Source organism: Falco cherrug, chromosome 2, assembly GCF_023634085.1.
Source record: "Falco cherrug isolate bFalChe1 chromosome 2, bFalChe1.pri, whole genome shotgun sequence".
Taxonomy (NCBI): domain Eukaryota; kingdom Metazoa; phylum Chordata; class Aves; order Falconiformes; family Falconidae; genus Falco; species Falco cherrug.
The window spans coordinates 121,398,213-121,410,649 of record NC_073698.1 but is presented as its reverse complement, the minus strand read 5'-3'; the positions used below and the strand labels follow the sequence as shown (position 1 = coordinate 121,410,649).

Below are 12,437 nucleotides of genomic sequence, written 5' to 3'. Positions count from 1 at the left end.
TGGTGAAGCTCTGGAACGAGCTGCCTCAGGAATAAGCATAAGGGGGTCAAAATGATTTCAGGAAATCCATTTCAGCCCTGTGTTTCTTTGTAGAAATGAGTATTTTTCCACTTGAAGGCTACTGGGTTTGCTCCTGCACCTCTAAGTATGCACCATAAAGCCTCAAGCAGGGCTGCTCTCAACGCTATGCTTGAATTCCAACATCCTACTTCCTATCTCTAACATGTAGATGTTAGACATAACATGACAATCCAATAAAGCATGATCTCTTCAGTATATAGCTAAGCATAAGAGAACTGCCAGGGACAGGCAAGCTTAATTTGTCATGAGAGAACAGAAAAGTATCTCGGTGCAATTGCTTGAGCAAAGGCAAGAAAGAGCATCCAGGAAACGGCCAGCTGTTCAGCCTGCCCTCAGTCACCAGGAACAGATGGTCACATCTATGCATATGATGAACAAGAAGGTGATTCAGAATAGCCAGTACAAATTTACCAAGGCCAGACTGTGTCTGACCAACCCTGCTGCCTTCTGTAGTGCTACCTTCCTAAATCTTCTTTACAGAATGGCAGTGCAATTAGTGAGACAGGCACTGCTCCACTCGTGATGCATCAGTGAGTTTGAATGGTTTGTTCCCCTGTCAAGAGCTAATATTTAAGTAAACACACCCATGCCCATCGCATGAGAAAGTCCAGTCTGTGGTTAAGTTCACAGGTTCTCAACAGTAAAAGGTATCTAAAAGAAGGTATCTTTGAACAGAAACAAGTCTTTCATCAGAAGGTAATGTAATAATCTATTTCTACCAGAAACATCTAGAAACAGAAAATTACAATCTGCCCATCACATTGAGATTGCGCACGTAGGGACCATGCCCATGACAGCACAAGACATTTAACAATTCTTAAATGTATGCAAGCTTTTAAGAATGAATTTAGTACCTTACTACGGTCTAATAGGATTTGAGTTCTATTTATAAACCCTCCATTATATTATTTATACTTGAAACAGGCCTCTTTAAAATAACATGCATAAAAAAGATGAAAATCCATGGGATCATCCCTTCTCTGAAGTCACGATGGCTCTTCCCTTCCAACATTGCAATCATCATGTGATCACACAAAGTATGTGAGTTCTCTGCTCAAAATCTTCTTCTAACATCCAAGACAAACAGGACTTCAAATAGTGCAAGGATTAATAACTTTGGATGCACACTTGGCAATGGTGCCTGCAATATTCTGTGTTTTAACTTTGGAATAAGTTCCCTGCTTTTCAGCAGCAGACAACTGATAAAGTAATTAAATATCTGAAGCATACATAAGAATTCTTAGATGTTGCTGTATATCACTCAGAAAGAATAAACTTCATCAGTTAATAAAAACAGTGATCTATTATGAATGCTGTTATGCTTTGAGAACTGCAGTTTGGTCTCATCAATGCATTCAAGTCTATCAGCAAAGCTTTTAACCGGTTATTCCCTTTCAGTTTAGAAAACTATAGACACACACACAATTTTTTTCAAAAAAATTGCTCAGTGTTTCCAACAGAGCAGTCAAAATAAAGTGGTTTCACTGATGTTCTTGGCCTCCAAACTGAACATTTTCACACATGTCTATGACGCAAGCTGGATACAGCCCAGTCCTATAAGGGTTGATTCCAACTGCATATAGTTTTTCCAGCTGTTAAATGTATCTCATCTTGCACCATTAGATGAGATGGATCTAAAGACTGATGACCTGGCTTCTCATGGGGGGAAAAAAAAAATAAAAAAAAATAACAGGTTAAGAAAAATCACAGGTGACCCTTTTTATCTTCTTCTATATTGTTCCACATTCTGAGTTTACAGAGATCAAAGAAAAACTGCTACAGTTCAAGCAAATGTCTGAAAAAAGAAGCAACATACTTCCGGTAAGTCTTAAAGAGCGTAAAACCACTAATAAAATAAATACTTGATGATTTTAGGAAGTAATACCAAAATCCAAAATTTGGCAGACATTCTGTTTTTCAGCGCTATTGCAGAATCACAGAACAGTCAGGGTTGGAAAGGATCTTTGGAGATCATCTAGTCCAACCCCCTGCTAAAGCAGGTTTACCTAGAGCAGGTTGCACAGAATCACGTCCAGGCAGGTTTGGAACGTGTCTAAAGGAGACTACAAACACCTCGTGAAGCTGAGGCATTGTTATCTTAAGAAAACTAAAATATGAAGTATGTTGTTCTAAATCAATGGATCAGAGGAAAAAGTGGAAAACATTTATAGTAAGTATACCACATGTCAAATAAAAGTTATGTGTATGATTAAGGGAGTACTAAGATAAGACACAAATAATTATTTTTGCTACTAACAAAGTATTTCATGTGTTCTCCCACCTGTTTCCCTTCCCACGCAGGCTATGACAATATAGCATTTATGTTGTCTGATTGCATTTCCAAATTCTATATCCATTACATCACCTGCTCCATTTCCAGTACATTGCCTTTTAGCTACAGAAATAAAAGCAAGCAGTGGGGAATAATCTCTGTTTCTAATCCATCTATGTCTATATTTACTGTTTGGTTTTTTTTCAATTCTACATTCAGTGTTTTATTGAAAGAAAAATGACAATAAAGAAAACTATCAGCTACACAAAAGGAAGGCTTATGCTAAGCCAAAAAAAAAAAAAAAAAAAAAAAAAAAAAGGGAAGGCAAAAGGCAAAGTTTTTGGGGCAGGATAGGGACATGTACACCTGTGCACAGACCCATCAGCTAGGCAATCTGTGTATGACTTGACTTCACATTTTTACTTTTACTTCACTCAGGCATGCATCCAATTGTTTGCGGGAAATTTATGGTATGTAGAAAGTTAACGTCTCTCTCATCACTAATCTTGTAACCCAGTGTGCAGTAGATTACACTAATTCCCAAAGAATGTTCTCTGATTTAAGAGTATATTAAGTACATGAATATTGCTTCATGACTTCACAGAGTTTTAAAATGAGATGGTCTTTCCCATGCCTGTTTTGATTGACAACTGACAAGTGTTTTAACACTACAAAAGCAGATTAATGGAAAAGAAATAGTCCAGAAAAGCCAGGTCATGGAAAAAATATTCATAATGCCTGAGATTTCTACACTGAAACAGAGCACAAATAAGAGGACTCCTTTCCTTTGTGTGGTGGAACATCTGTACTTTTTTCTTCAGCCTTAATACTATGAACAACCTTACATACCCTTCAAGTAAATATACTAATAGCATATTATTTGCATTGCTAATTTCTGTAAGTATTTCTGATTGGAAAGGGGACACAATAAACATCTGTTATGTTACTGAGAAACTTTGCTTTCTAAGAATTCATTACTTCATGTTAACAACATACTAATGCTTTTGTCAACTCCTATTGACCATGTTACTAAAAGTGGGAGAGTGAGAGTGGGAGAGAGTACAGGTGAACTGATAAAAGCCTGTAAGCTTAAAACAAATAATTTTTGACACAAAGCATTTACCAAAAATGAACTAGATCCACAATTATTTTGTTTGTGTATGCACATGCGTGCCTCTCTGTGAGCTAGAGACTCTGTGTGAAATCACCCTCATGACTTGCTTACTTGCATGCAAGTTCAGTCTAAACATAAATCTTCACTGGAGAATAAAAAGTAATCACAAAATCAGTCCAAAATTCAAAGAAGTTCTCGAGCTCAAAAAGTTTGCATAATTAGTGTTTCATTCCTTAAAAAAAAAAAAAACAACGTTTATACAAAGACTTGATAAACAGACAACATAAATTAACTACTACACCATCACCAATTGAGTCACAGCAGATTCATCACCTACTAAGGAACACTGAATACTCAACATAAGCAGAGAGACATTTTTATTAGAATCGCCTTCCTCATAATTAAAACAAAAAGCAGGAAGAAATGCTGAAGAGATGCATTATTTATGCGTGTCATAGCACAGCCAAAAGCTGGTTTTCATCAGTAAGGGAGCAAAAAACGGGCTACCAATGTGCAGCAATTTCACTGTTTAAATAGATGTCAATAAGCTTTATGATAAAGGAAGGAGATCTACTGATTTGAGCTGAACATCCAACCCCACACTTTCACCTGAGACAGCTCTTCATCAAACTAAGTGAATTCACAGTTCTAAGACCTGACTGCAGCCATCTCCCTGACCATACAACAAGCTATGCTTCAGCGTACACTATGCTATAAATAAAAACTGTGCCCTGCCATTTAATCCAGCCACTTCAGTGTTTATGTAAGCCATAATGGAACTCTGCCAAAATTTCCAGGTCAGACAATACAGTTTTCTGCCTATTATTTCTATTCCAAAGCTCAATTTCTTACCAACTTTCAGACTGTTGCACCCATTCCTTTATTTTCAGCATATGCTTGTGCATGTTGCACAGATACACTGAGATTTTAAAAGAAAAGTGATAAAGTCTGAAGTCTTACATTTTTCTCACTGTGCATTTTTCTTGTTCATGTACAGGCTTGAACTGTGGTAATGAGGGAATCAAAACTGCCAGAAAATGTTTTCACTTCAAAGTCATAAAACAGCCTTCTGGGACATTTCAAGTTTACATATTTGTATTTTTGAACCAACCACAATTTTAAGTGTTCTGAACTGATTCCAGACTTTTACATCATAGAATGAAAAATTAAAGTTAATAATTAATACAAAGCACAGCCAAGCAGCTGACAAAAGTTTTTTTCCCCTACGCCAGTTCAAAAATAATGTTATCCCGCATACACTGCCAGTCCTCTGAAATTGGCCAGGTTCCCAAAGTATTAATTATGTAAACTCATATCAAGCATTCTGTGGCCATTTATAGATTCATAAACTAGTGCCACAACTGCTGATGATAGGAGAGAACATTACAATCTCTTACTGCTTTATTGAATTGTACTTTTCTTGAGATTTCAAGAATAATGAAAAAAGAACTATAAAAAATGTAGAAGTAATCCTACAAAATAAATTCTCTCACACATTGAGAATCCATTTTGCCATTGGCTCTCCAATTTGAACGGTAGCACTGAATTACAATCCCTTATGGACAGTAATACTCTAGGTGTTAGCACTCCACACACCCATACAAAACATAAATACAAATCAAATCACACACAGAGGTTTAGGTACTTCATTATGTTGGGTTTTATTAAAGTGGATTGATCTACATGGAGCCCTGCTGCCTAGAACACATTTGTTCAAGGTAAACAGGTTTTGCGTAAAAAACGTGGCTGCAATTAGCATAAGAGAAAACTGTGGATTCACTTGCCTCATTTTTTTCTAGAAAAAAATCAAAATAATATTATATCATTACAGAGGGAAGGATCTCAGCAACAACTCTACAGTATTTTACAAAACAGAGGTTAAATTTTGTCTATCGACCTCTGAACAAGCCCAGTAGATAAGATTAGCTTTCTTCTAATACAAAAGCACTCTCCTACCTCCATACCTTTAGATCTAGTATCTCCAGTAGCAAGTGCCTCAACTTTTTCCCAGCATTTTATTCAGCAACTGTGAAATGGTGAAGACTCTGAGTTGATATTCGTGATGTGACCATCCTTACATAATCTCACCCGGATATCATCATTCTGATGACATCACTTTGGTCAAGCAATGAGTGCAAAAGCATTTAATTCTGGTGACCGTAATTACAATAACAACTTCATCAACAATAGAAATTCACTTGGCCGTTCAAAACTTGACCTGTTTTTTCTTCACCTTGACATGACACGCTCTGGTTTGCTCAGGTGGGGAGGCTGAGGGTTGATTTAGCCAGAGTATAATGGCATATGGTTGATATGTTTTGAGGGACAGCTGTGCTAGGAAAGTTGGCCCAGGCCTTGCCCGCACAAAAGTTTGATTCACGATGATGCCAGTAGTCTCCTTCACAAACACTGTTCTCACAGCAAAGACAGACAAACAGGTATTTCATAAAGCAAACTTGTATTGCATACATGTTGGCCTGTATTGTAGCAAACCCAGTTTCTAACTAAGGGCATTTGAATTAAGGCCTGTCAGGCAAGCTTGGGTGGCATCTGGCCTGCTTCCAGCTGCCCTCTTCCACTTGGGAGCAAACTAGGGGCTCTTTTGCTAATGGCACCTATTTTAGGCCACTGTTTAGGACACTAATACCTGTCTCTCTTCACACCAAGATTTAATGTGAAATTGCTGTATTATCCATGCCAGTAAGTCTCCAACCATCTCCTGCAAAAGGCAGTAGTCAAAAACACCTCACAGCAACAAATTTATCCTGCTTACCAATTTCAAGTCTACACTTGAATTTCCCCAAGGAAAAGAAATCCACTAGGAGCTGTATGAACAGTTCTGACTATGGCAGGTCACTTGTAGCCATTTTCCCTGCCTGGAGCAAACAGAGCTTTCTGTTTGCATGTGCAATGTGTAGTACATACCTTGTAAGTCCAAACACTCCAAAGAAGCCTCAGACCCACTGACCGTTCACAGTGCCACCATGCAATAGACATGCAGACTGCTACCCATATAGAGCAGGCCTGGCCAAAGAGCAGCAGCAGAATTTAGCCTATAGATCTCCCCTCAGGCGAGTTATGTAGCTTGTCCTGCTGGAATGGCTAGATACAAAAGATCATACGGAGGAGGACTGAAAAATAATATTCAAAAAGAGATAACTGGGAACATTAAAATTAAAATGAAGAGGTGGAAGGTTATATAGATTACCAGCAGCGAGATCATTTGAAAGACGTTCATACGCTATGGAATTTAACTGTTACAGTATCCACCCATGTGCATCATCACACTGTTGCGCCACTGCCTGTGCCAGTATAGAAATGGAATTCTGGTATTACAGATTATCTTCGAACTCAGAAGCTTGACAGTACTGAGTTTTGATACATTTTTGTGCACTCCTAGGACACAACCGTCTGCATGATAAGGTTAACTTTGATTAAATGAGCTGCAATAATAGCAACATTCTTATGGGTTGTTTTCATTTTCAGCAAAGAATGAGCCAAATTTGCCATGACATATCTACTGACTGAAAACCCTAGCCTCTCAATTACACCAGATAAAGGATTCCTTTGAAATTTCTCATAGGATTTTGTTGTAATTTATATGCCATTAAACATAAGAGAAGTATTTCACACAGATCAAATCAATTTTGCACTTCTCTTTCCAGACACTAAAAGAAAAATAAAAAAGTTCACTGGTTTAGTCCAATCCAGCCCTCCTTCATTAGAATAAGTTTTTTAAATGTTAATGCACTGCATATTTAAAAAAAAATAGTTCCTAGGAAGATATTTTGTAAACTGTGGAGAAAGTAACATATAAACCACATGTCAATTCACTCCTTTTCTGATATTTTGATATGCCAGCTTCATTGTATGTTCAAAACCCACAACTTTCAGGAGACTTATCCTTGTCTTACAATTTCTGCCCTGCTATCCTACAGCTACCAAAGGGGTGCTGCAGGCAGGCAGGGAGGGGAGCACAAAAGTTTAAAGATTAAGGTTTGGCTGTTGCAGTACAGTGACTGTGATAGACTGAAATAACTCAACATTGTTTTAACTGCTTGACACCAGTAAGTGAAAACACATGCCGAGTTTAACCTCTGGTTTGGAAGAAGTATTACATAATGTAGCATAGCCAGCAAATCTAGCTATGAATAAAATTAGCCTATTCCTTTCAAAAATGTCAACGGTACATTTAGAAGTATACTGTAAATACAGTGTTCACTCCCAAAGGGGTATCAGTTATAATTACCATAAATACAAATCCCAGCTAGTAGTTATCTACAATATTTTCTAACATTCCTGTATAATTACCAAACAAGCACCATCACCACCAACAAACATTTAAAGAGTAAATCTTTTATTTTTCCCACTTATCCTCACCATTGACAACTCCACAGACAAGAAAATATTGGATCTGGTTTTTCCTACATGAGTCTGTAAATCAGGTTCTTTCACATGGTCCTGGAAAGAAATTTCAGGTCTCTACTCCTTTTCCTTAAGGCAGCAACCAGGAGGAATGTGAATTAAGGTTTCCCGAGCCCTTTCTAGAAAGCAGAACAGGACAGGCCTGAATCCTGGAAAGTAGAACAAGGATGGGCCTGAATTCCAATCTACCTGATGACTAATTCAAGTAGTAGGAAAACCACAGAGGTCAGAAACACAGGGGAGAATGAAAAACAAACCAGAAAAACTTTCAGACTCTCCTTTATAAAAACTTCATAAAACTGTATATTTGTGAGAAGGGATCAACCCCAAAGTCTTTTCAGCTCTAAAGAAGACAAACAGAACATGAAGATATACATAACCTATCAGAAACAGATTATAGTGAAAAAATGCATTTCTATGCACATCTCTGGGAAGTCAACTGGCAAAAACAGAAACACAAAATGCTGTTTTACCAAACACTAAGAACTTGTTCCACAACTGTTGCCTTCAACAACATTTGTATCAGGCCCAGCTGGAAAGATGTCAGTGAAACACACTTTACAAGGCAGTACAATCTTGTGAATTATGTCCTGTAACTTCTCTTTAAAGACAAGATTTTTTGTCTGTACTCAATTCCTGTCTGGAGAGACGATGCCGCATTCTTCAAGGATGGAATGTTTCTGTTACATAGAACCATAAAAATTAGAGAATGTATGACAAGTTTTAACTCTGACACCTATGCACTGCAACTGTTTCCGCCGATGATTAAAATATTTCAGGTACAACAGTGTTGAACTGAAGGATTATATGTTGGATGGCACTGGCACAATGGCATATGGGAAGAGAAAAATAAATGGAAAATGTCCAGGCCTCTCTTCTTTCTGATGAAAAAGAAAGCTTTAGAAGCTGGACATAGTTGAAAGGACTGTGGCTCCAATACTTGATAAAAGACCATCCCTGATGGTACATCATCTCCTGCCCTGCTGTTCTGTGACCCCTCACATAGTCTCCATAGGCACCGACTACAGAATTTTCTTAGCAACTGAACCCTCACACAGAAACTCATGAAACACAAACAATAATTGTAAAAAAGGCATTCCTTCCACAGTAAAACACAATACCTGCCAACATTCCCTTTCCAATTACATTGCCTTTACTTATCTATGCAAAGTCTTAGTGTAGAAAGAGTCTGAACTATGACACAGCTTATAACTGCCTCATCACTTGTCATTTGCTATAGTAAATGTGACAAAGTGCAAGAGAAAGGGTGTTCACCTGCACTTAGGGCACTACGCTAGGACCAGAGTAAAAGCCTATCTTCTGTACAGGCAAAACTGTTATAAAGCAGGACACACAGAAGCAGCACAAAGTTCCCACTAGAAATTTTAACTGGTATTTCCCCGATTTTGACTTCTTGAGTCATGTTGATAGTGTTACCAAATTATTCCTCCAACAGTGCCTTAATTTTTTAAGTCAAAATAATTAAAGAATTTTTTAATAGAGAACTTCCTTTTGAGAACAGCAATAACATTTTCCTTGTCATTCTAGGCCAACACATGCTTCTTGAGGTGAATATATAAAATATATGGGAAAAGTGAGTCATTTGTGTTCCCGCCTCCTGAACAGTTCACAATCTCCCAAACAGCTCTGGAATTCACTGACATCCAAAGGGTTTACTGGCTCTGCTCCGCTGCAGCTGCAGAAGGCAAGATGTTCTTTCCACCTTGTATCACTGAAAGATAAACCCAGTCCACGAGACCAGGGATCACTGTGTTTCACCTCCTGGAGAGAAGACCTGAGCACTAGAATTCCAAAGCACTAGTAAGAACAGCAAGATTTACACTAAAAACCTGTTCACAAGAGTACCTGCACCACCAGAAAGCAAGTTTGGTTAGACTGTTCTCCCTCAAGTTATGAAACTGATTCCACTGTTCCCCACAGAGCAGGAGTGACACTCATAGTTCATGACTTGAAGAGCACAGGAATTCAAGCTTGCTTAGCAAAGCAGAGCTGCTCTCTTAACAGAATACTACCACTACACATCCTCATTTAAAAAATACTTTAAAGATTCAAATATACTCTTTGCTTATGAAAAAAATCTGTACTCCCTATCAAACAAGAAAGTGTTGCAGAGAAAGACCATCCTTTGAACACTTCCAGGTAACAGCTAGGTACTAACACACCTGTTTTTTCAATGCATTCTAATGCAAATAATAACCTGAGAGGCAGCTCCAAACAAAAGAATTAGACTGATGTTTCAATACTGCAATGGGAGAATCTTTAAAAAGCTATTTCACTGAAAAGAAATTGAATTTCCACCTGCAGCTTTGTGCATTTGGCAAACAGAACGTCACTTCTGCAATGTTATTTCAGGACAGGAAAAAATGCATCCCAGAGTTAATCTCCCAATGACTGCAGTGGATCAGTAGCTTTGTCTAAATTTCACAGTTAACATAAAGCTGCAGCCACTATTCTATGGTAGTCAGCAGAAAGCTCAGTGAAACCTTTTAAAAACACAAGCACTAGAAAAGTTCCTTCCCTTTAGGTAAGCAACACATACAAGGTTCCTCTCTGTTCAACATAATCCTCCCCTACGAAAACTGCTACAATAGTTTACTTACAGATTGCACTTTTTTTTTTTTTTCGGGGGGGGGGAGGGAGGAGTTTTTACAGTCTCCTTGACTTGAACAATAACTACATATCTATCTGTTGCTCACAGACTACACATTGCCCCACTATCAGTAGTGTGCAGAAAACTCCACATTGACTCCAGAAGATAAGCTTAGAAGAAAGCCACTTCCAAAAGAACATCACCGGGGGAAAAGAAAAAAAAAAAAAAAGAAAGAAAAAAAAGGAATCTTTGAAATCATCTCAGGGCATGGGTGGTGGGTGAAAAGTCACCTCTTCTCCCCAAAATCCTTTTAGGTTCCCCACCTGTGAAACAACCTCCTAGGAAGCCCTCAAAGTGCTGATTTCTTAATAAACATTCTCATAAGGAACTAAATCACAGCTTCCTTTCTAAAAGTTACTGGTTGCAGGAGACTGCAGATGTAAAATGCATTACAAAGAACAGTGGACTCAGGCAAGCACTTTTACAAAGTAAGAGCAATACATGCAGTACAAAAACAGTTGTAAAAATGCTGGTTTAATGCCAAGGTACTACGAAGTGGTTTACAGTCTAGATATAGAAATATTCTTTTCATTTTATGCTATGACTGTTCTTCCTGCAGTAATAAAATATTAGCAAAATGCCGATGTTACATGGCTCACATTAACAAGAAAAAGAGATACCTGCCAGCTTTGCAATTCTACTGTACTTCCAGACTCCAAGAGAAAGGAACAGTTAAACAAATATTCATATAGTTTTGGAGGGTTTTTACTTCTTGTGGAAATTTTAATAAATCTTATTTCTCTCCCTCAAAATGCACACAACTTGACCTACAAAAGCCAACTCCTACTGAATTGTTAAAGATGAATATAAAGGGAAAGCATAAAAGTTTTTTCAAGACAGAACTGAAATCTTCCACCAACAGCACAGGGTGCTTCTAAGTCAGTTTCTTTAAGATCTTAAACCACAAACCCGCACAATGCCATCTAAATCATTACAAATTCATTAAATACAGTTACTTTGTTTCATGGTACTCACTAGAGTCATAAGACACCACAAAAACGTTTACGCTTGTTTTATTCAAGAGCTTTAAAGTTACTTTCTGGACCTTGCCCTGCTGACTGATCATCTTTCATCTTTTCCTTTACCTTTAATCATCCCTAACATGTTGAAAGCAAACTTCCAGGGCAAAACACAAACATTAAAAAACAAAAAAGCCCCACAACAGAAAAACAAACAAAACCCCAGAAAGTTGTCATAGCTACTTGCCTCTTGGCAATTTCTGAGCATTTCCCAGGTTTAGAGCAATATATCCACAGAAAAGCAGAAAGACCAATCTTGACATCATGGTCACAAACCCAACCTTGCTCTGGGAATGATTCTGACAGGTATCACACAAAAGTACTGCAGCTGCATTTAAGTGAACTGTTCTCTCTGTGACAAGAGGCAGCAACACTTTGACACAAGCTTAGTTTACACAGTGGGAGGAGACAGGATGACATCATTCACTCCCACTGGAAAAGGAGAATTAGCATTAAAAAAAATAAAAAGATCATCAGGCTCCCCCTACAATAACCTTCTCGGGTTTGTTACAAAGTCTTTCCACCGCTCAGGATAAGCAATTACCATTTGATCACTTAAATTTCATGCAAATAAAACAAGGAATATAAGAACTTCTACTAACTTAAAACTGATCTAAGAGACATTTTCACTGTTTTATCCAAGAAAGCCTGACTTAAAATGCAAGAGTAACATTCACAGTAATCAGAAAACCGTTTGCTATCTTGAACTCAGTATTTTTGCAATCTCAAGATCTTGCTTAATATTAATTCAGGCTAGATGTGGCTTTCATCCCAGCAAAATAAATACTAGTTTCATTTTACATGACATTATAAACTGGTATGATAAATATTTATTCAGCAAAAGACCTGTGTTTG

General features: G+C 37.7%; 1 protein-coding gene across 1 annotated transcript in view; it reads right to left on the bottom strand.

The window, feature by feature from the left end:
• Positions 1-11,958, bottom strand: part of ABI3BP (ABI family member 3 binding protein) — a 166,213-nt gene extending 154,255 nt beyond the window's left edge. Inside the window, 1 exon segment of the mRNA XM_055702821.1 lies at positions 11,770-11,958. Within this exon segment, the coding sequence (XP_055558796.1) occupies positions 11,770-11,848 (79 nt within the window). The 5' untranslated portion in view covers positions 11,849-11,958.
• Positions 11,959-12,437: the final 479 nt, after the last annotated feature.